This window comes from Xiphias gladius, chromosome 19 (assembly GCF_016859285.1).
Source record: "Xiphias gladius isolate SHS-SW01 ecotype Sanya breed wild chromosome 19, ASM1685928v1, whole genome shotgun sequence".
Taxonomy (NCBI): Eukaryota; Metazoa; Chordata; class Actinopteri; order Istiophoriformes; family Xiphiidae; genus Xiphias; species Xiphias gladius.
Window position 1 is genome coordinate 12,937,660 of NC_053418.1, and position 26,900 is coordinate 12,964,559.

The 26,900-nt window shown below is 41.6% G+C and overlaps 1 protein-coding gene and 1 long non-coding RNA gene across 3 annotated transcripts in view; both read right to left on the minus strand.

The window, feature by feature from the left end:
* Window positions 1-17,661, minus strand: part of LOC120804775 — a 139,099-nt gene extending 121,438 nt beyond the window's left edge. The window contains exon 1 of the long non-coding RNA XR_005709483.1: window positions 17,333-17,661. This is a non-coding gene — a long non-coding RNA (uncharacterized LOC120804775). The remainder of the gene's footprint in view (window positions 1-17,332) is intronic.
* Window positions 17,662-24,094: 6,433 nt separating this feature from the next.
* ccser1 (coiled-coil serine-rich protein 1) overlaps window positions 24,095-26,900 on the minus strand; it is a 113,381-nt gene continuing 110,575 nt past the window's right edge. For both annotated transcript variants that reach the window (XM_040154597.1, XM_040154596.1), the window contains exon 11: window positions 24,095-25,188. In XM_040154597.1, the coding sequence (XP_040010531.1) occupies window positions 24,376-25,188 (813 nt within the window). In that variant the 3' untranslated portion in view covers window positions 24,095-24,375. The remainder of the gene's footprint in view (window positions 25,189-26,900) is intronic.

The window sequence follows — 26,900 nt, forward strand, 5'->3', positions numbered from 1 at the left end:
CCTGCGCAGCCTTCACCTTAAAATGTAACATTTTGAAATGCATGTGGCTGTGACTGTATTAAAATCTTGAAAACAACAAAAAATGTAAATACAAATAATTTTAAATTGTTATGTTTAAATTTTAGACAACTTTAGCAAAAAAAAAAAAAAAGTCAGAATATACAGGCGTATATGTGTACGTACATTTTAGTTTTACTTGACATACAGTAGACAGGCCAGTCGTCAAGGGGGGCATTGGCATTGTGTGCCCCCCATTACACAGTCCTCCACCTCAGAAAATTAATTTTTCAAGTTAAATGGGAGGGAAAAAAAAAAGGGGGGGGGCCCGCCCAAGAACTTTTCTGTTGCTACAGGACTGACAGTAGATCACCAGAATAAAGAACCTGAGTATCAATAAAGGTCTATCTGATAATATTTCAGGTTTTCCGCTCACGTCTACCATTTCCCCTCTCGATTTCTTTTTTCATGTCTCCATCCATCTCTCTCTCTGATGGCTGTTTAGAAACTGTGATATGCTGTACAATATAAACACTTCTTTCTTGCACATCGTATCATTAATTATTAATCTGATGTGCTGCAGTGAATTCTCAATTTAAAAGGTCCTGCTACAGTTTATTGAATAAATGTTACAGTTCATGATTCAATCTCCCCTCACTGTGGAGACAAGCCCATAGGTTGTATGTTCCAGCAGCTTATTACGACCCATAATTACCTTTTGTTATTAGGCGACTTATAGTGGTCATAGTCATTATGACGGGAGGAAAGGAGTAAGTCTCGTCAATGTAGCACAAAGAGCGACAAAGAGCATAGGAAAAGGGTTGGGGTGGATGTATGTGTGCACAAAAACACAGGACACGGGAGACCACTGTTTGTTTACTGTTCAAAACCAATAGTCATCGATGGTTGTTTTATCCCTGACCATTCTAAAACCTTAACTGAATGTTTTATTAATTAATTGCAACTATGACAACGATGATCCTTCAACCCTAAGGAAGTACTTATTTTAACCCAAACCAAGATCTTTTCCTAAACCTAACCAAGTAGTTTTTGTGCGTAAACCAAACCAAACCATGACCACGCCATAAACTTAACCGTGTGTTTATGATTGTAACCATGAAAACGAAGGTCTGGTGCACCTGCTGCCATAGGGGCACTGTTTCAGGAGGTGCTCCTATGGGTCCTATCAGAGGGAAGGGAAAACAGACCTATACATTCATTCAGGTGGGAAGACTGTGTGGTGCGCCCGTTGTTCACCATCACTGTGATATTTTGTGGATCTTTTTGGTAGATGTTTTGATGAAGCAGAAAGTGTTCTAAAACAATACTTGAACATCATTACAAGTTACACATTAAGGTCGGCTAACCCGTGTTTACAAGCAAAAACACAAATTGATATCAGCTACCTATTTAAAGCTGCTAACTTTCGCCAGAAATGTGTACTATGTTGTGGTCTCTTTAACTGCTGGGTCAGGAGAAGAAATTGATGGAGTTTTGAAAAGTAAAGTTGTACTTTACCTTGTGTGTATGTTGTATATTCAGACATAATATGTTAGAGTAGGAAAAATAAACTAGGAATGTCTCATACAGTTATCTATGCTATGCAGAGCATGACTAATTCTTTTTAATACACGCCATTACTTGCTTTATACTGTAAATGAATTAATACATATTCCTTTTTTTGTTGTCTGATTTATTTGTGCTTCTCAAAGATGTTGATCTACACTATTTCCTGCTTTAGGTTGGCCTGCTAGACAACATATACTGAAAATCTGCGACAGCATGTTATAGTATATAATTGGATACAGGTGGATGAGATCAACAGAAGCAATAGAAGCTCAACCTTTTACTTCTGAACGAATGCATGCTTGCATGTCTCCATCTTGTTGAGATGGTAAAATAGCTTAATCTCAACACACTAAATAATACTAAATAAATGGTGGGCTTTGGGGGCGAAAACCACTGGTTTTAACTAACTGAAATCATTCAGACTGTCAGAAAGTGATGAATTAGACCTTTCAATGAATTGGATTCTTTGATTCATCTCCTACTCAAACATGATGCACGAGAACTGTAGGCTGTGGTGCTTTATCATAAATTAAATAAATCAACAAAAACCTCAACTGCAACCACAAGCACTTACTGAACATAATAATTTAATATCTGTGCCCTCTTTGGTTAATGATGGCTTTCACAAGCTCATTAGATACATTTACATGAAGCCTAAAATTCCGATTATAATCGGTTTAACAGCCCAAACTGCTCTATATAAAACATCTCTATCAGAATAAACAGGCCCAAACAGATCAAAGGAAGATTGTACCATGAAAACGATTTAACCTGATTACGTTCTGGCTATATTCTTTCAGCACATGCCCTCCGTCCTGACGTAAATGCGCGGGGGCGTAAGTTTCTCCACGCATGACGTAATCATCACTTTTGTGCATGTCACACAGCTGTTCCGATTTAATGCATCGGTGCACGTAAACGCCAAACCGTATTAATTCACATCCCCTGTAAACAGTTTACCTGAAATTTTCAATTGGAACAATTTCAATCAGGATGAAATAACGTGCATGTAACCGCAGCCAATGTTGCACAACTTACCAACAATAACCTCTTGCTGCCCTTTGATTGCTGACATAGTTTGTAGGCGACACAGCATAAACACAAATTCTGAACAACTTGCTGTGACAAAGTGAAATAAAATCAACTGTGCTGTGTATGCATTAAGTGACTGCATGCTATTACACTGTTGTACACATTCTTTTGGTTCTGAACGCTGCTATAGACTATATATATGCTATATATGTTAGTAAATCAAGAATGTACTGTTGAGACCAGATTCCTGCAAGCTTCGACAATCATTCATTACACTATTTAAACCCAACAATCAAAAAACAAATAGAAAATAAACATTTTACTCTAGAGGTACAAGTTGATGATAATATGTTTTCCACTTACTAAGTTCTCATCAGGGGACAATACCAATGCACCACAATCACAGAAGAAACTGAATGACCAAATTTACAGTTTTTAATCAAGTATCCAAAAAAGACACTGCCGTTAACCATTAGTTTGCGAGTAATGACTCACTGGAGAGCCATGGAAAAGCAGTGTAGTACACATTTTTGAAGGCATTTCCTCCAATAGTGACGGGGGGCCTTTATGTACCTCAACTGCAGACGGTAACGGGCCTTTAGTTGTAAAAGGCTTCTGCAAGAGGCAGGCCTTTATTTCTAATTCCCTCTGTGTGATAAGTAGAATTCGTCCTATTTTAGTATGAAGCCTCATTTTGATCCGCTTCCACTTGCCCTGTTAAAATTAATGTATTGGTGTTAATACAAACTCAACACTTCCTGTAGCTGTTTCACATTAAAAGCCCTGTAGCATTTCAGTGGACAGAAGCCCTTCATTTCTTAACAGGGCTTTTATGGTGAAACATTTGCAGGCATACCATAAGCAACAACGGCCGGTCAGGATTAAAACACGATGGTGCAAAGTGGTTCAGAATGAACAACAAAGTGTTGAAAATTGCATGATTATACTGTTGAATCTATTAAAGCAGTAGAAATGCTGATTATATTTAACTGGCATGCACATTATTTGAGAGGCACAAGGAGTTTTTCCTCCCTTGTTTTTTCCCCAGCTTGTATTTGGTGGGCCAGCCTTAATTTGTTCATGTCGACAACACCCCCTGCCATTATCAGAGAACCCGCTTTTAAATGACTGCTGATTTCTTTATGAGGAAATATGTTAAGTCATACCTACACCAAGATTCAAATACTGAAATGAATTTCAGTAAAACCACGCAGCCAGTTTATTTCTGGCTGTGAAGTGATATAGTGAATATTACAAGTATGGCTTTCATTCATTAAATATACTCTAGTAAATGAGAAAAAGATTGCTCACTAGACAGAATAGAATGAGGTCTAGTTTTTTTTTTTTCACAATTCAGCAACTTAAACACAGAAGTAAATCAGAACATAGTGTCACAACATTAACAAGCAGCAGATTTATTAGTCATCATAAAGTTATTATGGTTACTTTAAATTGAAGTATAGGCACTGAAGTGATTGTAACAGATGAAGTGATTGGAACAGATGCAGAAGCACAGTGACATTCAGTCTCCTAATTTGGCAGCAGGTGAGACTTCACTAGGAGTGGGGACACTTTTAGGTCGTTAGAAAAGTGGCAGGTACATGTCTGTACCAGAGCTACCTAAAATTACACTGCTGATTTTAGCCAGTGCCAGTGGGGTATATGAAGCAAATGGAGGGTGGTGGGGAGTAGTGAGGAACGAGTGGCATAGGGCACCTTTTTTCGGACCGACAGACATGAAGCAGCTCTTTGGCTTGCTGTCACTTAATACAAGTTTGTCAGATTGTTGTCCTGCACCAGAAGCTGCTGATGTTCAGGTTCTCACCACAAAATGTTCCAGAGGCTTGCAGAAGCAAACAAACGTCTACATTTGAACCGCACAGTTTCTGTGGAGTAAAGCGACAGCAGTTGGCTCAGTCTGCTTCTCCGAGATCAGCAGCTAATCTATTTGGGGAATTTTTTGGAATAAGAGCAAGTGAAAGGATCACAAATAAATTATTAAAATCTGTTTGATACCCAGGAAGAAATAATGCCGCAAATATAATATCTCTATATAAAGTCCAGAATTGGTGAAGGACTACATGGAGAGTCTTAGATATTATATGATTAATACCCTTCTCTGGAGATTTTATACCTAAATTGATTCATCAGTCATTGGCTAGTCGACAACAGAACAAAGACTAAGAGGCACAGTACCAAACTGAGCAGAACCCTTAAGGTCACACAAAACAATAGAAGGTATGTAGCAGAAATGTACTGTGGGACATCTCAGTATGTATTACAATAAAATAATTATATAATTCTTGCTGATTTAGTATGTTTTGGACAACTGTCCCATATATAAAATGAAAATGTTATTTAGGTGAGAAGGTAGACCTGCAGCAGTGCATGTTAGACATATAATTTGTTGCACAGATTTTTTTTTAAGTTGAAGAGGCAAGGACCATCAGCATCCTGTGAGTACTTCTTACTCACCTTGCCAAATGCAACTGCATCATGTAACGGGTGAAGTACACCTGAACAGATCGAGGCTCTTCTGCACACTAAATATTCAATGGTGAGAACTGGTGACTTTTCTATTACATAAAGACAACATTACATTAACAGTATTTATTCTTATTATCATCACAGAAAATCCTATTACATTGCAAGCAAAACCTCATTCTTCATAAGGAGGGCGAAAGCACAACTGTAGCCTCACAATTTAGAGAAAATATTAAGGGGAGAAGTTAGATGAAGACTCAAGTACTGCATGTGTCCTCCTGATTATTTTTAGTCTGTTATGTAACATTTTGGCTTGTAAAATCAAAATGAGTGGGAAGCCATACATGAGATTGTTGTACTGTATCCAGTCAATAATCCCTCTTCACAAGGCTGTGTATCATTCAACTTAAATTCATCTTCAACAACTTCAGCGAGTCATTGAATAAGCTGTCATGTTATTCTATTAACTTCACCTTAAATTTGCAAACATTTCACATCTCACATTTATAAATTATAACAGCTCGGTGTGTGGTATGTTCCTGCATGATGTTTTGTGCTGTAGTGGAATAATGTGCGTGTGCGTGTCTTTGAGTTGCATGATCTTGCATGACCTAGAGCACAAACATTACTAGGACCAAAACATGGAAGGTGGTATAGGTAGTGCTGTTTTTGTGGCTGTGTCTGGTGTGGTTTTATCTTGCTCCAAAAAAATCTACTGTACATTAGTTCTGTTCAGATAGATACTGTATCACACCATTTTCCTTATCTTTGTATTGTGATACTGTGTTGCTGTATTACTGCCGGTTTCAAAGTTGGGTACACGTTTTAAATGTTATTGTCCATGTTTTATGATGTTTAAAAATAATGGACTTATAATTAAGACCTCCAGCAGTCTGTCTAACATGTTGAGTATCATATGCTGCCTAAGCTATATATCCCTGCCGGTCTTAGTCTGTAGGAAATGGAGGTAGAAGGTACATTAGCATTTCTCTTTGCTATTTTGTGGCATACTGGATAAGTTTTAGCTCATACTGATTCAGATAAAAACCCATCATCATCATTATCTAAAAATCACATGTGAACCCATATCTAACTATGCTGAGTCACAATTCAGCAGTTGAGCAAGTGCTTCACCTACACCCATTCACTTGCTTAATTTCACTTGTTATTCAGTCGGGAGATGGATGTTGGCTGCCAGATCTGTAGGTTGTCACAGTCGTTGCGTTTTCCAAAACAGGAGCACTGTATAAAAAGATACACAGTTGATCCGTAAATAGTGCAGAATCAACTGTGATACAATTAGGTCGAATATAGTCTTGTTTAGGTCCACTTATAAGTCTTGGACATTGAGTTAATTAAATAATGAGTACACTAATAAGCTTAGGCACATCAAATTCAATCTACTCAGATGATATGTTTCACCCTTCTCTGAAGCGTAAAGCCTTCTCACAAGAGACTACCGTTCTTCTGTGCTACAGCCGCTGTAATGGTAGTTTGGCTGGTCTTTCACTTCATGCCTTAAGATGAACCTTGTTAAGAAGATTACTCCTTGTTTTATTTTCACACAGAGTGAATGATTTGTGTTTCCTGGTTCTCCACACCATGCTAAAAGGACAGGAAATTAAAACTAAAAAGTGTTATACATTCAATCACTTTGAAAAGTGTCAACATACTATGTGTCACAACTCATGAACTCATGGATTTCAAATCAGTGGGCTGTTTATATGGACTTTTTTGTAAACATACTTGACAGCACAGTATATTGAGTTAGATAAGACTGGAAAAAAGACATGGTGGAGTAAAGGAGCTGGCAGACTCAGAAAATAAAACGTATTATGTAACAGCACACAAAGGAGGAGACACTGAAGCCAAAAAAAAAAAAAAGAAGAAGAAATAATTCATTGAGGATGGCAACGTGATGAGCAAAGATTTTAATATCCTTTAAAGAAATTCAGCCCTGACGTCTTGCCTGCTAAAACCTTTTTTTAATAATCTATCTATGTATCTATATCTATCTATATCTATCTCTATATATATATATCTGCATTAAAATTCAAAGTTAGCTTTTTAAGTCTAAGTCTTTCAACTTCTAAAATTTATGAAATAATGGAGAAAGAATAATGGAAGGATAGACTCAGTCTACTTTAAGTGATGAAGAAATCTAAATTTAAAACACTCCGTGGCAACAGCTCATTGACTTCAAAACATTAACCTCTTTCTGTGAGCGGAGTAGAGGCATGATCAGTATTCAATCAGACACACATGCTTTTTCAGTGGCTCCAACTGTGGCTGTCATAAAAGTTAAAAATCAAAGATTATCTTGGAGTTGCAGAAATAACGTTAATACAACTATACCAAAAGAAGTAAGACCGCACAACCAAGATTCAGGATTCAGGATTCCTTTATTGCCATTGCACAGAGTACAACGAAACTGAGTAACAATCCAGACATTTGCATTTGCTCATAATGAATAGCAGTTAAAACTAGAAAGGAGTTCAAAGTAAACTAATTTAAAGTGCAAAATATATAAGTAAAATATAAATTGTATATCTGCTGTGACCTATAAAATGATATGATGCAATAAAAAAAAAGCAGCTGAGATATTACACTTGAGGATATTGCACATTTGCTGACATTTGCTCAGTTACAGTGTTCCTATGTACAAGCAGTGCAGTTAGGAATATAAAACATATGTGCATACATACACACATGCATGCACAGAGCATATCAATGTGCATGTGTATGTTTGTGTGCGTGTGCGTGTGCGTGTGCATGTGCATGTGCGTGTGCGTGTGCGCGTGCGTGTGCGCGTGCGTGTGCGTGTGCGTGTGCGTGTGCGTGTGCGTGTGCGTGTGCGTGTGCGTGTGCGTGTGCGTGTGCGTGTGCGTGTGCGTGTGCGTGTGCGTGTGCGTGTGCGTGTGCGTGTGCGTGTGCGTGTGCGTGTGCGTGTGCGTGTGCGTGTGCGTGTGCGTGTGCGTGTGCGTGTGCGTGTGCGTGTGCGTGTGCGTGTGCGTGTGCGTGTGCGTGTGCGTGTGCGTGTGCGTGTGCGTGTGCGTGTGCGTGTGCGTGTGCGTGTGCGTGTGCGTGTGCGTGTGCGTGTGCGTGTGCGTGTGCGTGTGCGTGTGCGTGTGCGTGTGCGTGTGCGTGTGCGTGTGCGTGTGCGTGTGCGTGTGCGTGTGCGTGTGCGTGTGCGTGTGCGTGTGCGTGTGCGTGTGCGTGTGCGTGTGCGTGTGCGTGTGCGTGTGCGTGTGCGTGTGCGTGTGCGTGTGCGTGTGCGTGTGCGTGTGCGTGTGCGTGTGCGTGTGCGTGTGCGTGTGCGTGTGCGTGTGCGTGTGCGTGTGCGTGTGCGTGTGCGTGTGCGTGTGCGTGTGCGTGTGCGTGTGCGTGTGCGTGTGCGTGTGCGTGTGCGTGTGCGTGTGCGTGTGCGTGTGCGTGTGCGTGTGCGTGTGCGTGTGCGTGTGCGTGTGCGTGTGCGTGTGCGTGTGCGTGTGCGTGTGCGTGTGCGTGTGCGTGTGCGTGTGCGTGTGCGTGTGCGTGTGCGTGTGCGTGTGCGTGTGCGTGTGCGTGTGCGTGTGCGTGTGCGTGTGCGTGTGCGTGTGCGTGTGCGTGTGCGTGTGCGTGTGCGTGTGCGTGTGCGTGTGCGTGTGCGTGTGCGTGTGCGTGTGCGTGTGCGTGTGCGTGTGCGTGTGCGTGTGCGTGTGCGTGTGCGTGTGCGTGTGCGTGTGCGTGTGCGTGTGCGTGTGCGTGTGCGTGTGCGTGTGCGTGTGCGTGTGCGTGTGCGTGTGCGTGTGCGTGTGCGTGTGCGTGTGCGTGTGCGTGTGCGTGTGCGTGTGCGTGTGCGTGTGCGTGTGCGTGTGCGTGTGCGTGTGCGTGTGCGTGTGCGTGTGCGTGTGCGTGTGCGTGTGCGTGTGCGTGTGCGTGTGCGTGTGCGTGTGCGTGTGCGTGTGCGTGTGCGTGTGCGTGTGCGTGTGCGTGTGCGTGTGCGTGTGCGTGTGCGTGTGCGTGTGCGTGTGCGTGTGCGTGTGCGTGTGCGTGTGCGTGTGCGTGTGCGTGTGCGTGTGCGTGTGCGTGTGCGTGTGCGTGTGCGTGTGCGTGTGCGTGTGCGTGTGCGTGTGCGTGTGCGTGTGCGTGTGCGTGTGCGTGTGCGTGTGCGTGTGCGTGTGCGTGTGCGTGTGCGTGTGCGTGTGCGTGTGCGTGTGCGTGTGCGTGTGCGTGTGCGTGTGCGTGTGCGTGTGCGTGTGCGTGTGCGTGTGCGTGTGCGTGTGCGTGTGCGTGTGCGTGTGCGTGTGCGTGTGCGTGTGCGTGTGCGTGTGCGTGTGCGTGTGCGTGTGCGTGTGCGTGTGCGTGTGCGTGTGCGTGTGCGTGTGCGTGTCCTAATCCATTAATCCATAATGGATTACTGTGGTGGCAGCACTGATATCATTACCCTAGACTGAAAGCGGGTTATTCTACTCAGGCCCTTCTGCTGATGTGGTGCCTGTCTATCAGCATCTCTCTGTCTTTCTGAATGATTATTTGCTCTACGTCCATCCATAAGATAAATACCACTCCACTGTCTGGTCAAGAAAGATCAAGAAAAAGATTCTTAAAAGATCAAGAAATAGAAATTCCCTGAACATAACTTAAATAAATAAATAAACATTTATTTGATTCATCTTGAACATGTTGCTCAGACAGTTGCCTCGACAGTTCTGGACTGTTAGTACTAGTTAAGATTTCTCTTTCATTGACATCTGATATGTGGCCCCCGGCTCAAACTGACTTTGTGTTATAATGACTGACGCACACGCACGCACGCACGCACGCACGTACACTCTACGCAAAGATTCCTAACTAGCAGAACCCATTTGGCAGGTTATTGGCCTTCATAATGGCCTGGCTTAAACAAGAAACAGTGTGTAATTCTGTGTGTGTGTGCATGTGTGTGACTGAAAGTGTTTGACTGAGTACGTAGGCGGCCTTTCCTCTCAGTCGCAACAACTCTGTCGATAATCATGCAGCAAATGAGCCTGCTGTCACTGCCGTGGTCCCTTGACAGAACTGCTGCAGCCGCAGAGCACCCCGCACACGCAGAAACACACAAGGAACACAAACACAGAACATACACATATACAACAAGCGCACACTCTTCCACTAACAAAAAGCTGAACTGCAATACATGCACGCCTGACAGAAATCTACCAAACATTTCTATTATTCGACCTGGTATCAAAGACTAACATTTTTTTGAAATCCAAACACTATCTATCCTTAAATGCTAAGACATTATGCATTATCATCGTAATCTTGATGTTATTTTTCCTCAAAGTTATCTACAGGGGAATGTAATTTTTGGTTTTCCTTCTTCTTGTACTTTTTCTTCCTTAAATGCCAATCCTATCATCTCCTAACCGTCTCTCTATATGCATATTTGTCAGGTTCACCTAAGTTACTATCTTCTCTCAATGCTGCCTCTCATTCTCTCACTATCGGACCAAAATTTTAGTGGGAATGAACCAAAATTCACATTAGGAATGGATGTTTGCTATGCAGCAGTGGATGATATGGACAGAATATTAGGGCTGGCCGATATATCTGAGTGCTCCTCCCCAGTTTCTACTCCAACTTTCAGCGATACAGATTTATTGAAGCTTATGGATATGGAATTTAAAGATCAGGAGAATGTTTGATTAGAAATAATAACCCAGTAGACTGTGAAGAAAGGGTAATTTCTGGTAGTCTGTTTTGTTTTACAAATCCAGAGACACAGATGTACTTCGACTGTAGCAACTGGGCAGAAATTGCCTGATGTTATCAAATCTGCTAAATCCCTAACATACTAAGATGGACTTTACACCTTCCAGCTACAAAACATGACCTTTTCTTGTCAAACACGAATTAAAGGTAACACCAAGTAAAGATGCATGATCATACCAACTGCACATTGACTCAGCAGCAAATGTAACTTCATCAAATGTTGTTGTAGAATGATAAACCTTGGGAAAAAAATACGTAAGAACATTAATACCAGTAATTATATAATGATTGTACTATATTGTATATCACAATTATCTGCAGTGCCTCAAAGAAGTAAAAATTCCCCGGATGCAATATTTATTCAGCTAAAAAAAAAAAAAAAAATGTATTCCATGCAATTTGTAAATGTATTTAATTATTAATTCACTCATTCATTCATTTTTCCATAAGAGTGGGTATGACCATTCAGTGAGTATAGACTTACGGTTGTTATCCTTATCCATAAAATCCACATATACATGCCAAAAAGTTGCTGGTTTATGCCAATTAATTCCAAGTATTTATTCCCCAAGTCCTCAAGAGTTCATGAAAGAAAGGTTTTTGATGTATCCAGGAACTCACTCACTTCATTCAACTGATCAAGAGGCAGTTAATTTAGTTAATTTTAAAATTAAATGGGCCAGAGGACTCGAGTGGTGTGTAACTGTCTTGATTAATTATGTCTGTTCTAATATCATGTACTGAAAGGTGGAAATTTACACTGATCACCGGAGAGTTAGACTTATGATTTCAGTATTTCTAAAATGTTGTCTACAGAAGGGAAAGAAAAGAGATGATGCTGACCTGAGTTGCACCAGAGTTAGTGTCTCATATCAACAGTCCCATTTCCTTTTCCCCATCTAAAATGTCTTTGGTTGTTTACTGAAAGTTCCTACAGCAAAAGTAAGGTGTCTTGGACTACACATTGATGGGTTCATATTATACTAACTGCAGATGTAAGAGAGGGCTGGGGTGCCTATGGAGGAGAGGGTGAGAGGAAGAAATGAAAAGAGAATGGTAGCAAAATTAAGTTCTTTAGTGTGCCAGCTTCCTCTTACAACCCAAAAATGGCCCATTATGTTTAATATTTTGAGTCTCAGTGGAGGAAGAAAAAAAGAGCAGAGAAGCAGAGTGGGCCGACTGGAAGAGTCATCAGTGGCTAACAGTATCGTCAACATAATACCCTACCATCTGCTTCCTGTAAAAGCTCAGGCTAAATTTGTCTTGTGTTGTACACATGGTACTCCAGTGGCAAAGAACAGAAAGACACTGAGTGGGCAACATGAGCCCTGTAGAGTACGTTCACATAAAACTGAGCCAACTATTATGCCAACTGCCCAGTTCAAATACAAATCAACCATTCTAAAGTCTGTTATGTGTTCTTCTGTACTTGGGAGGACAGCAGAACAGCAGAGAGTCAAAAAAAGCATCTGTGTTAAGTCTACCCATATCAGGAAAATCTCTGGTTTCACACGCAGGGCTATAGAGGGGGAGTGGAAGAGTGGAAGAGTGGAAGAATACACTGCGGGCTGACAGGGCCAACAAATGTGAATCACCATGAAGAGGATGATGCAAACCAGCAGACTGAACTGATGGCAAAGGGTGATATTGTGGATGGCGGTTAAATCTGTTACGTGTATCATCTGTGTAGTTGTACTATCAAAAGTGCATATGTGGTCATTAATATCCTGCCAATATTAATAAAAATCTCTGTAGGAAAGCTCAGGAGCTCATTGGCCCAGGAGCAAAGCATTCACCCAAAATGCAGACACCTGGGCTCAGTTCCCAGCAGTTGTACCAGCTTGGTCATGTGTTCCAACAAACAAAGTTGGGAGTGTTCAAGGGTGGGAAGCCATAACGGATCATATCCCTGTCACTGCACTACTGAGTCCTACTGGTTGGTTTGGGCTCCTCTGAAAATGGAAAATTTAAGGGATATAGCGTGAACCTCAGCATCCAACATCCCCCCTAGGTGAAGTTTCCCACTGAAAAGCAGCTGGCAACTCCATGTGCATCCATCTCCAGGCCAACGGGGAGTTCCATGAAGTGAGAAGGGCAACAGTAAGGGAAATTGGCTATTTAAAAGTAAGAAAAAAAGGGAAAAACACACTGGAAAAGTTTTTATGGTTTGTGTAAGTGGATAATATTAAGCATACCTGCATTTACAATTATTAGATTACTACTTTGTGGATTGAGTGGGCCCAAACACTTCAACATTTGAGATATAAACTAAAAGCAGAGACTACAATTTCTCTGAAGCAAACTGTCATCAAATTTAGGTAGATTCATGTTAACTTGTTTATAACATGAATTCAAAGGCAAAAACTCACTTTGAACATAAAGAGCTGGAAAGTGTTCTACTAGCAACAAAATAAATCAAACATGTTGTGAGGAATGCAAGTCAGAAATGATGGAAAAGCCCCACTTTATGTGGTGGACATCAGTTTCATAAGTAAGCCCTGGTAAACCTCAACTGGCAATGTCATGGAAACCAGGAAACTGAATGGCTTCACATGTTCCAGACCTGATGACATTATTAACCTGAAACATATGTTTATCAGAACTACATGATGGATGCTCAATTTTTAAAACAATTATCATTTTAATAAACCCTACTAGACTGCTCATTAGCAACAGAGCAAAGAGGACATGAAATGAAAGCCTTCTCCAGTGCTCTGAAGGTTCAAGACTCTCTTCTTTTTTTTTTTTTTTTAAGAGAGAAATTATTTTACTAGGCCACACAAATGTTGAGGCTGGTTGTCAAGAGGAATATTGTAAACTAACATGCACATTTTACTTGCCCACCACAGCTACATCTTACATCATCTATCCAGCAGTGATCTGCCTTTGTTGTTTAGTAATGTGTACTGATTGATACACTGTTTGAGGCCTGCTGAGAGTTAGAGAAAGTAGTGCGAGCACCAAATGCAGGACTACAAAGAAGGCCAGTGACTGATCTAGTTCCTGTTAAGCCACAGGTGGTAAATTAGAGGCTTGTTATTGGCGTCCATCGGCTGGTAACTCAAATACCTACTGTAGTTTAGCAACCTAAAAGGATCTGTATGTGAACTAGTTTGGTGCCTCTTCCGCGAGATAAGACTTATTGATGCTAACAGAGATGGGCAAGAATTTAATATAGAAGCCACTGATTTTTCATTTCTCTTTTTAAAAGACTGATTTTCTCTCTTCAAAGAAAAACAAAACAAAACAAAACAAACAAATTTTACTGAGTATTACTGAGCAGCTTCAGAAGACATTTTTGTCCCTTTAGTGCTTGACCATCTACAAAACCAGTCAATTGTGTTTAAAAAAGAAATAGTTTTCCTTTGAGAAATGTCTTCTAATATTTTTGGACACCTAATTATAACTGAAATGAAAAGGAAGTTTCAATAATCTCCTTTATATTTAAATAGTTGACTCCTATGAATCATATGCCATGCACACAAGTGAGATCTTGGCTTAGTGTAATCTGTCCTGCAAGACTGACTGACTACTTTGGGTTACATGTGTAAAACGGACCAGATTACTAATGTGGTCTGCAATTGTCTCATCACAGGCATGTTGCAGGAAAAGGATCATTCTTGCTTCTTGTTCACACCTCCTTTTAACACAGGAAATCAGACTTAGCCGAGAGCATACATATGGGTGTCTCCTTCTGTCAGTGACTGCCGGAAAGAGGTCAGCTCGCTAAAACCAAACTCCTAATAAATCAAAATGTTTAGCAAATGAAACTGTGTGGCAAGGCTGATATGTCCACAGAAGCCAAAAAATTTGAACTGCAGTGTCAGATGAAAACTCCCAAGAAAAAAGCATTAAAAATGTTTTGAATGTTATGATACTTTATATTTATATTAACTTATTAATAAATTTTAACTTCATATTTAAGAAATCTTAAGCTCACTGTTTCAGGCATTTCTTTTTAGTCAAATTGGATGTGCTATTCTGAGTGCTAGCGTAATTGTATTGAGACTGACTTCATTTTGAAGACTGAACTTCATAATGAAATGTAACAAATTACACTTTATGATATTAAGTATCTTTGAGATTGAGAAGAACAGAATTTATGACGGAGGGCTCGGAGGTTGTACTCTACCATGTCTACAGTACAACTGGATTACAATAACCGTGTTACGCGTTGTTGGATCGATATTAAACCAAAATTGGGAACGAAGCTCCAAGGGCAGGTCGGATACAGCATTGGCTCAGCTCTTCTCACTGAGGGAAAACTGTGATTTTTCAGAGGTGCTTGCTTTCAAAAAAAGGGCATCTGTAATCCACCACTTCAGCAGTTTGCCACCTCCTCTGTAGCTCACCTACGTTCTTAACTATCACACCACTGCTGCTTATCAGTGTTGCCACATGCCAGTACATCAGCTCCATATTCCCTCAATGACTGGCAGTTTCACAGATTCACTCAAAGTGTGCAATCTCAGTAACTGCAGGCAAGAAAGAATTTTGCAACTGCGTACCAAAAGTGACTGGCTGCATGCTGAGCTGACTCCAAGTGTGTCTGCCTTGGCCGCAAAGGTTTTCTTTGCACTGTTAGGGGGGACAACAAGAGTGATTTGCTCTGAGAGACAGCGAGAGAGCGGAGGGGAGAGGGACTATGACAAAGAGACGGATATGCAGGAAGGAAGAGCAGAAAAGTGAGCGAGAGACAGATGGGGGACCAAGCTAAATGAATCCAACACAACCGCACTGATTTTAACAAATAACACAGTGACAGAGAGAGATGACTATGACGCACACTCTTCTCTCTAACACTAACACTAACACTAACACACACACACACACACACACACACACACACACACACACACACACACACACACACACACACACACAATGAAACTGGAGGCATCAATGATCAGCTGTCAGTGACAAAAAGGGTTTAAATCCAAACTTAAAGAAGATTCAAGTAGCAACTAAACTGAGTACCAAATAACTGTACCTTAAACTGAACACACACAGAAACAGACACAGACACACTCTAACACATACTCAAACACCATACACCTCCTTCACCCGCTCACTCCAGTCTCGCAGACATACGGGAAGCGTGCCTGTCACAGCAAACTAAGCCAACTACCAAGAGCGACAGTCTAACTGAGTGGTCTGGCAGCGTTTCATAAAACTGTTATTGATCTGTCTAGAAGTCAAGTTGTAGTGAGAAAAGTACAAGACTTGACTAGTTAATGTTGCATGCTACTGCTAAGCTTATAACAGTACTTTCCTCTTTTAACAGTTGTGACATATAATATGGAGCCAAATTCACAAAAATGTGAAGTTGTTAAGACATTTGCACTTGGTTGACAGCAGTGATCACGCTTCAGTCTCCAGGGCTGTCCTAACTGTTTTACCTCACAAAAAAATATGCATTGAAATGTAAGCTTAGCACAGGCAGTTGTGCAAATCAGGTTAAATAACATGTAATCCCAACACAAAATGTGCAATAATGGGCTCTAAACTGACAACATATGATATGAGTATATGCAAAATGGAGTACCAAACACTTAAAGACATGTGAATCGTCAGGCCATAGATCGGCAGTGGTGCGGTGTGGGAAAAATGAAGCCGAATGAGACACGTCTTCCAAAAAAGGTGACAAGTTTGTAGCGCTGTCACACACACACAAATGTTAAAGCAATTTTTTGTTCAAATCAAAACAATACAGATGCAGACACAGATAAATGACTGCATTCTTAATACGTAACAAGAAAATTACATTTAGAAACCGAGAGCCTGTCAATGCATGTATCAAATACATGACTTGCTCCTTTCTACTGGATACTAAAATGACCTACGCACAGAATTCCTTACCTATTAATTCATCAGGGAAGTGGCTTCCTAAGCTAATTATACATACTACAGCACAACTTAAGCACAAAACAAGGATGAAAACATTTCATCGAGCAAATGCCACAAATCTCCACGGGCTACAAACAATCACACATTGACAGAATTTTTTCACAGCAGACGTTTTGACCTATCATAGGATAACCGACAACGGTGTAATGTATAATTACAAATGACAGTTTTTTTTCCAGTTATTTTGGGGTGTTTGAAGATCCAGGCGTCTTGTGTTATGCATGCTGCCTCACTGGCGTACACCTGAATGAAAAAAGGAGCCTGCTTTTCTTTTCCTGCAATGACAAGTCATAATATCTGCAGTGGGGAGGGTCTGTAGGTGACTTGACAACTGACACATTAACACAGTAAATGTTCCGTCCGGACAGACCCTCTCCACATACTGTCCCGTCTGGGGACAGGATCTGTTGACAGACTACGGCAGCCCTGACTGCAACAACTGCATTTGGGGAAACTCTTCACCCATTACAAGCAGTAGCCTACAACCGCATTAACAGTTGCACAATGAGGTTATGGTCATACAGCCGAGGCAGCCGGGGTTGGTCAGGGTTTAGCCTGCAGGAAAACCACAGAGGTACTGGGAAAGAAGAGGGTGTGCTTGCCTCACCTGGTATCTGAAGAGCATTAGGTCCAGTCTGAGGTCCTCCAGCACAGACGACTCCACAGACGCTTGGGGCCAAGCGTCCACCTCTCGCCTGCCCACATCTATTTTAACTCAGCTCCCCTTTTCTACCCAGACTCACGTCCACTGTCGGGGTAAAGGTAGCTAACGTCAGGCCTCCAACCCCCCCAGTCAGTCAGAGCATTTGGTTTTCACGTGGTTTGCAGTGATTGAGTGACCCTCGGTTGCTGCTACCTGCCAAGCACCGTTACAACGCGGTAGCTAGCATCGTTAGGGAAAGCGGAAATACCCCCTAACGCTACCTGTGGTTTCATTTGAGGGACGCCGCTGAATACCCATGTGGTTTGACAGGTGCGGAGGACAAAAAAAAAAAAAAAAAAAAAAGTGCGGCGGCCTCCGCGACCACAAGCGGTTTCGCGAAGTGGGTGCCGTGGAAACACCCGGGCTTCGGGCCGGCAAAATCTGAGGTTGCCTCACGCAGCGCAAGGCCTCGCCGCACGTGTCGACCCGGAGGCCGCTGTCTCATTCACCGGGGAAAGAAGGACAGCACTACACTGATACATCGTCCATCCACGAACGTGATTTAATTGTCCAATGACGTTCGGGGGTTGTGAGGCGGTTTCTACAGATCGCAGTCGACAATTTGAATTGGGGACTAGCTTCTCAGTAGAAAGTAGTTCCGATGGAAACTTGGCATATTGTGTTCTGCGGATGTAGACGGTCCAGAGTAACATACTCTTAATGAATTTAGTATGATATGATGATTAATTTTCAGCTGATCAACGAATTAATTAATTGTTTTAGCCACTGACTTTTTGGACTACATAGAAAGCACCAGAAAAGCTCATTTTACTGCCTAATGAGGATCATCAAGAGCATAAATAAGTGTCCTGTCTATTACTTGATCTCTTGGACTTCAAAGCTCTGAGAATCGGTAGTGTGTTTACTCATGTGTTGACCTTCTGTCATATCAATTACAGTAAGTTAGTATCAACACCGCTGTCATCTAATCCCCTGTGTGTGTGTGTGTGTGTGTGTGTGTGTGTGTGTGTGTGTGTGTGTGTGTGTTATTCAGCCAGTCATAACATCACCATGAGTCCAGAAATGACAAGTGTGCAAAGGTCCTCCCTCAGGGGTAAACAGTCAAAGTCCAGGTCCCCAAAACACTTGCGTGTGCACAAGCTCATTCTAACGTAATTGATTTTCTAAAGACTCCCATACTTTATGGTCACTGCCAAATGAAAACTCAATTAAATAGGTTGGAGGCTAATGTCAAATGAGGTAAAATTACTCATCTGAACCCGCTGCCGTGTACAACCTTTTAAAGTCCACTTAAATTTTGCAGCTGAACAATTTTTTTCCCCAATCTTTTAGACTGATGGGCCTGAAGATTCTTTATTCAGTGCTTTATTGTAAGTTCTTCTTTCCCTCTTTGATTTCACTCATGCTTTTCTTTAGAGATTTGTACAGCCATATCCACCCAGTCTGAGAGATGAAGTCTAGGTTCCCCTATATTCAGCATTGCAGGGCTCTTTTTTTGTTGGTAGCAGAATCCATCTTTCTTTCTCTGCTTTAAGACACACCCTACTTTATAATGAAAGCCTGACATTTGTAATGGAAAATCAAAAATCACCATCTCAACTCAATATTTTCAGCTATTTTATTTGTATTAAATATCAACAATAAGCAGACAGTGGACAAAAATCCTTTGATAGAACATTCCTCATGTGAACAAACAAGTGTGAGAGTGACAAAAACTATCTTGGACAGAAACTGAAGAAAAATACTTTGGGTAATTACACACTGAAAGGTTGACCATGAACAAGCCCATTAGACAGCTCTTGTCAAACAGATAAAGTTTCAAAACTGTTTAGCAGGACCAGTTAGAGTGAAAAATGACTATGAGGAGACTTCTTTGTTTTGGACGGATTATCCCTAATGAATTTATGAGCTAACTGGTCCTAGGCTCACAGTATGAGCCTACCCAATTGTTTTACATACTTAGACACAGACTTCATCCTGAAATGAAAAAAAAAAAAGCAGCTTTAATAGATTATCATCACCCATCATCCACTTCTCTGACAAAGTTAGGCAAAAATTTGCAAAGTCATGTCTTTCAAAGTTGTGGGTAGAAATAGTCATAGTGCAAAGGCTGGATTTTGGGGTGTGTGTGTGTGTGTGGGGGGGGGCTTAATCAGCAATCTCCGACTAGGTTTTACATTTGTATGGGAAACAAAATCTTCAGGATTTTTGTTGTGTTTTAATCTCTTGTGTGCCAACAAACAACATACAGAATGTAAACCCTATTATTCAATGTCATTTATCTGAACACAGAATGTTCATATTCATGAACAGTCAACATCAACAGTTTCAACAATTTATGTACAATTGTACAATTCAATGTCTTTATTACAGCAATTTAAAAAGAAACAAATGTAATTACAGTGAGCACATTAAAAAGCTAGGACAATATATGTGTGATTCATTGAAATTATAATAGCATCATAATTATTATTATTGTCATTTCTATCATGATTATTATCATGACTACTATCTTTTTTTGTTAGTGCCAAGATGCTTTCAGGAAAGTGTATTTATGACAATAAATATAAATAAGGCATAAACAATAAATAACATCCCAACAAATGAAATATAGTAAATGTACAACATGTTGATAAGTGAAGAATTGAGGTTTGTGAGGTGTGCCCACTTCATGATTGTAGACCCTTGTTTCCCAGCAGTGAAATCAATATAATTTCATTGTTGCTATTGGACAGGGAAAAATGTCTTTGTAAAAGACATTGGTGCCACATTTGAACTGCCATTTCAGAAGTGGCCTTTTCCCTTCATGATACAGTGTGTGACATGGCCGGCAGCCTGCCTCTTGAACACAGCTGAAGCAAGCACAGCTCTTTCAAACATGGTGAAAAAAATCAAATCTGAGCGGGCAGTGTAAACAGTGCCAGAACAGAGCCCTTATGAGATTTCACCTGCTGCTACGTGCATTGATGACGAATGTAAATAGCACTTCTTAAGAGGTCAGCCAGCGACCAAGCATTGTTACCCTCCACCTGTAAACAAACCTAGCAGGGAATGTTTAGTTCACATTACAGCTGTGTTTCTGAGTCCAGGTCCTCGGGAGCCACATTACTCCTGGCCATCTATTCGGCCAGGTAGTTAATTGCATTCACCGGGTGTAAAATTACTCCCTGATTAGAAAACTGGAATGAAAATCAGCAGCGCTGCAGGTCCCAATGCCCAGGACTGAGAGCCGCTGCAACAGAGTCTGTCAAAGATACACCGTATGACAATACAAGCTCTTGGTAAGTAGGCTAAGCAGGGGAGAGAGATGGAGGGAAGGAGAGACCTGGGACAGGATAGAAGGGGAAGGAGGATAAGAGACTGAAAAACAGGGGAAGAACAAAAGCAGCTACTGAGTTTGAATGCAGTAGAGATGGATGCTGGGGGAAAGATAGAGGGAAATGTATAGGGAGAGACTGAAGGAGAATAAGGGGAATGGATGAAATGGACATGAGAAAATAGGGTGGAGTAAAAAAATAAGGATAGAAAGAGAAGGGACTATGAAAAAAAGGGGATAAAAAGACAGGAAAAAGTGTGCAAATGAAGCAGACCAAAGGGAAAGTCGTAGTGTCCACCAGTGGGAACAGAGCTGTCTTCCTTCAGGCTTTTCTTCACCGCTACCAGGAGCTTGCCTCATGAGGTGTGCATATAACACACACACACACACACACACACACACACACACACACACACACACACACAATTTATACAACTTCCCTACAGCCAGGTGCCATTTAGAGACAGACAAGGTCAACAGCTTCTCCAAAATCTAACATTTTCTGTTGATGCCGTGAGCTGTGAACTTCTGGCCTGTACTCAGCAGCAAGGCAGGCTCCCACCTCCCAGTTGACATTATAAAATTTGCCCCAAAGCCTATGGGGAAAGAAGTGGATTTTCGATAATTTTGTCAGTGAACAGAGCAAATACACACTGACCACTTTATTAGGAACACCTGCACACCTGCTTATTCAAGCAATCAGACATCAAATGTGGGAAAAAATGTGCTCTTAGTGATTTTGATCGTCGCATGATTGTTGGTACTGACACCGCTGATCCTGGGATTTCCACACACAACAGCTTTGTTGATGAGAGAGGTGAGAACAAAATGGCCAGACTGGTTCAAGATGCCAGAAAGGCTACGGTAACCTAACTGTAGATAACCACTCTTTACTACTGTGATGAGCAGAAAAGCATCTCAGAATGCACAACACGTGGAGCCTTGACGGGAGATGGGCTACATGAGCAGAAGACCACGTCGGGTTTCCACTGCTGTCAGCCAAGAACAGAAATCTGTGGCTGCAGTGGGCACTGGCTCACCAAAACTGAACAGTTGAAGACTGGTTAAAATTTAGCCAGCTCTGATGAATCTGGATTTCTGAGTCATGCAGATGGTAGTGTCAGAATTTGGCGTCAGCAGCCTGAATCCATGGACCAAACCTGCCTTGTGTCAAAAGTCCAGGCTGCTGGTGGTGGTGTAACAGTGCGGGGAATGTTTTCTTGGCACACTTCAGGTCCCTTAATACCCATCAATCATGGTTTGAATGCCACAGCCTATCTGAGTATTGTTGCTGACAATGTGCATCCCTTTATTGCCACAGTTTACCATCTTCTAATGGCTACTTCCAGCATGATAATGCACAATTTCACAAAGCAAAAGTCATCTCAAACTTATTTCAGGAAGATGTCAATGAGTTCAGTGTATTTCGGTGGCCTCCCCCGTTCACCTGATGAATCCAGTAGAACACCTTTGGGATGTGGTTGAACGGGAGATTGGCAGCATTAATGAGCAGCTGATGAATCTGCAGACATGATGTGATGCAATCATGGCAACATTGACCAGAATCTCAAAGAAATGTTTCCAACATCTTTTGGAATCCATGCCATGTAGAACTGAGGCTGTTTTGAGAGCAAAGGGAGGCCCTACCCAGTTTTAGTATAGTGAATGATAATAAAGTGCTGGGTGAGTGTATATTCAGCGGTGGCAGATTTAACAGGTAGTTATGCAGTACAGTTGTTCAGAGATGTAAAAAAAAAAAGGTGGGTTTCCTCCCTTATTAAATTGTGACACGTTTTGTGCACTAAGGGTGTATGACTTATGTACGGCAAGTCATGGCAGTTACAGTGTATGTAAATCTCACTCAAAAGATATGTGTCCTACCGTCCAAAACAACTCATTGCTAACCTTATTATACCAGACACCAACTCATTAGGTCAGTTTTAAAAAGATAACCAACACATCCAAGATCAAGAAGATAAAAGAGGGCTAACATAAAAGGACTGGGTATCAGTGAAAAACTCAGTGCTGATGCTCTTACAAATGGGATAGTCTGTAAAATCATATTTTTCGATTTCTTTCTTGTAATTATTTGATCAAGTAAACAATTTTTTCTGTCATTTGCTTCTATAGACAGAATCAGACTCTTCTTCATTGATTCCCATAGTAAAATGATCATAGAAAATGTGTCATTCAACTGTAATGCCATTATTTGAAACATATTTCCCTTTGGATTCCTAAAAATGGATAGTGACACTGTCATTTAGAAAAGCACCAGTGGGTATCCTGTTCGATACCCAGCCCTAAAGAAGATTTGAAGGGCTTCATTCCAAAACCTGATACTTTCTCCCCCCATTTTGGGAAAAATACACAATGCTGGTTGTGCCAAATCTAAAAATATTGTTCTGTTCAATCTCATTCTCTAAAGTTCTTTGATCTTGTTAGGTAAGGCTGCAGAAGTGCTAATTCCGTGTATTTTTGTTATTATAGGTGTGAAACTGTTCAAAAGCAAGATATCTCACTTTAGAATGAAACTCTTCTTTTCAAATTCTGTACTGTACTAATCTAACATTTCAGATACACATTGATTCTTGTATATAATGTGGGTAACACTGCATCGTTGTATTTCTACACAAACATTGGTCCAGTGGGCTATTTAGCAGGGAGTGCATGTAATTCCTTGTTTATGTGAGAAATAGGATAGACAATTAGTTCTGAAAAACACTCATCAAACAAGTTCATGTCTTAGAGGTCATGGCATGTTTGATTCCCTTCTTGAAACACTGAGGTGAGAGTTGATACTGAAACATTATTAAAAGAGTTTTAAAAGTCGCCCCGATCCCACTTCTGTTGCAGTACAAAATGCAAAATGCAAAATTTTAAAAAGCATGCAGTAAAATGATAATGGATGGGTATAGTCACCTAAACATGTTGCTTATTCTGGACTTCTGCGAGTCGACATCAAGGAATGAGGAGTTTATCTAATGTAGGTTTTGGCAATGCGAGAATATATCCTTACAAGCGCAAATTATGGTCAAGCCCATAGTTCCTTAAGCAGCACATGGTTTTAACTGGTAAAAATGGTAAAGTAAATGGATAAAGATAAATCTTATGAAAAAAGCGCGCACAAACGCATACCTCTTGTCTTTGTCCTGGTTTAAAACCCTGTTATTTGTACAGATATTGAGGCAGAGATATTACAGATCATTTCTCTGCGTGAGACTGTGTACGTGTATGTGTGTGTGCATGGATATCACGTTGTGAGTCTATGTGCATAGGCACATCTAAATTTTCGGCATGACACAACGTTGGAGTTCTGATAGACGAGTGAGTGCCTTTTTCATACTCACAGATTGTGTGTGTGTGTGTGTGTGTGTGTGTGTGTGTGTGTGTGTGTGTGTGTGTGTGTGTGTGTGTGTGCACTTGCAAATGAGTGTGTGTTGAAGCGAGCAAATCTACAAACAAAATGTCAGCAAGGGGTTGGTCTGCACTATGGAGAGAGACAAGTGTGATTGTACGCATGTGTCGTTCATGATTCGGGGAAATTGAGACAGTGAAACACAAGCAACTTATACCAAGGAGCAGTAGTTTTTCTATAAAGTCACACATTTTGTTACAATAAGTCAGTGATACGGCTGCTTATGGTTGGGATGGTGTAAATGTTTGTGTGCCCTCAACTGTCTCTCTGCGTCAGAGCTTGCAGTTCGGCTGTATGTAGGGAATGTTGAAGGAAGACATTTTTACGACTGTAGCTATGCAGAGACAGAGGGCCTCGAGGTGGTTGTCCTAAGCGACCCGTAAATGTGATGGATGAAGAGGAAGAAGACGAGGCTGAGGAGGGAGTAGGAGGTGGAAGGGAGGCTTGGTCGGACGAAGAGATGCTTGGAGACAGGCTTACTCTGCTTGCAAAACTGTGGAGGCTTGAAGAGGCGCTGGCCCCGATTGCACGAGGGATATGGCTAGGGGGATGGTGCTCTCCTCCTCCTCTCCTTACTCCACCTGACAGACTCACTCCACCTCCTCCTCCTGGAGTTAAGGACTCAGAAGAGGAGGACACCCCCTCTGGCTGCCTGGAGGACAGAGATGGAATTGCGGTGTGATTAGCAGCCGCCAAACCGGAGCCTGGGCATTGATTTGGACTCGGGCCCTGGTGTGACACTTGAAGCAGGGCTTGAAGAGAAGGTGAGGCTTGGGCTGACACTGCAGAAATGGCAGAGGACAGGCTGGAGGAGCCTGGAGCCACATTTGGAGCTGGGTTACGGGTTGTGGACTGCGCCAAGAACCCCTGGCAGTGGCGCTCCTCCCTGGCAGTGTGTCGCTCAGAAGCAGGAGGCTGGCCGTGCAGAGTTGGATAGTGATAGGGGAGGTGCTGGTTAGAGAGGTCCCCTCCGAGTGCTGCCCCCACACCCCGCACTACCCTTCGGTCCCTTGGAGCCAAGCTGCTGCTGCTGCTGCCTATTCCTGACCACCGGCCTAGATGATTGGTCTGAGAGAGAGAAAGACAGAGAGAAACCGAAAAAAGATAAAGACAGATATGTTAAAGAGTCTTTACCATTTACTCTGCTTTCTGTCAGCGTCTTTCTGAGTGTGTGTTGGGTACCTGCAATTTTTCAAGAATAATTCACTGAATATATCCCAGGGGAACAAGTAGGAGAGAGACAGGAAGACACATACAGACAGAGACAAACAGAGAGACAGGCAGCATGAGAAAGAGCGCTGCTATCTGTTCAGTATAGATTGTTAATTGGGTGACATTTGGAGAATGATCTCTCTGGGCTCTTGCAGCTTGTTCTAATTGTTTCCAAACCAACCGGAACCCTGCTCACTAAAAAACACACACACACGCACGCACGCACACACACACACACACACACACACAGAAGTCTGCCCAGCTATCCTTGTTAGGACATTACGATAATATTACTTTTTTTAATTTTACTTTTTAAACTATTATTATCATTACTATTATCATTATTGTTATTATTATTATTAGACATTTCTGTGTGGAACTTGCATAATGTTTTGTTGTCTTTCCTCCTGCTTCCCCTGATCTAAGTGAAAAGTGCCCTGAGATAACTTCTGTTATGATTTGGCGCTCGATTCACCGCTTAACTCTAATCTGAACCAGGACCTCGGAAATGATATTTTACCTCATTAGGACTGGGCTACGGTCCCTATGATGACTACTGGTCCCAACAAGGTCAGTGTTTAGACTGGAAAAGGGCCCAAAGAGGTAACAAAAACGCACGCAAATAAACACATACACAAACGCATTAGGAGACAAACAGGACAAGGTAACGTGCATGTATGGAGATTTGCATTCAAGGTATGCAAAATCCCCACTCACAAATCAACAAGATCTCACTCTCTCTGTCACACAAACACACACATACAATAGGGAGGATGCCACATGGCACATCGAGCTAGATGGCAGAAACGGGAGCCACCTGTTCTCTTTCACACTCCACTGCACCCCCTTATGCAACATATCTCATCACTGACCCCCTTTACTCTCTCTCTCACTTTCCATCTCCCTCTCTCTCCCTCGAACTCTCTTTCACACAAACACACAGAGACATAACTAAAGTTGCACTGAGACCAATTGTGCAGTGTGCACTAAAGTAACACAATCTCATCCGACACTGAACCTCATGGGAGAATAAGCCGAGTTGACATTTGCCGACACAATGGCTGTGTGTGTTTTCCTGTGTGTGGTGTGCATATGAATGAGCATGTGTCTGTGTAATTGTATATGCGCACATACTGTACGTATGTATATGTGTTAATATGCATCTTTGTGTGTACACGCATGCGTTTATTTAGACGCCCATGTGCTTTCATGTGTATGAACGTGATCATGTTTCCGCGTGTTTGTGCATGCAAATTATTATTAAACATAACATAATTACTGTGTTGAGGCTGTTGACAGGAAATTTGGTGTGAGAGGGAGAAGGTAAATACCCAGAACACAGTTTACTGAATAAGTACAGTGTAACAGTGGAAATCCTAATTCAATTAAACAGTTTCTTTTCATGAGCTAATACTGTCAACCTAAGATCAAATTAAAGACAGGAAGTGGGAAGAAAAAGCACTTAAAGATAAAACAAAACACTGCGATGAGGTGTTATTTGATTTGCACTACAGGCACCTTATTGCTGATCCTTCAACAGATCTCAATATAACCTAAACGTAGTCAGT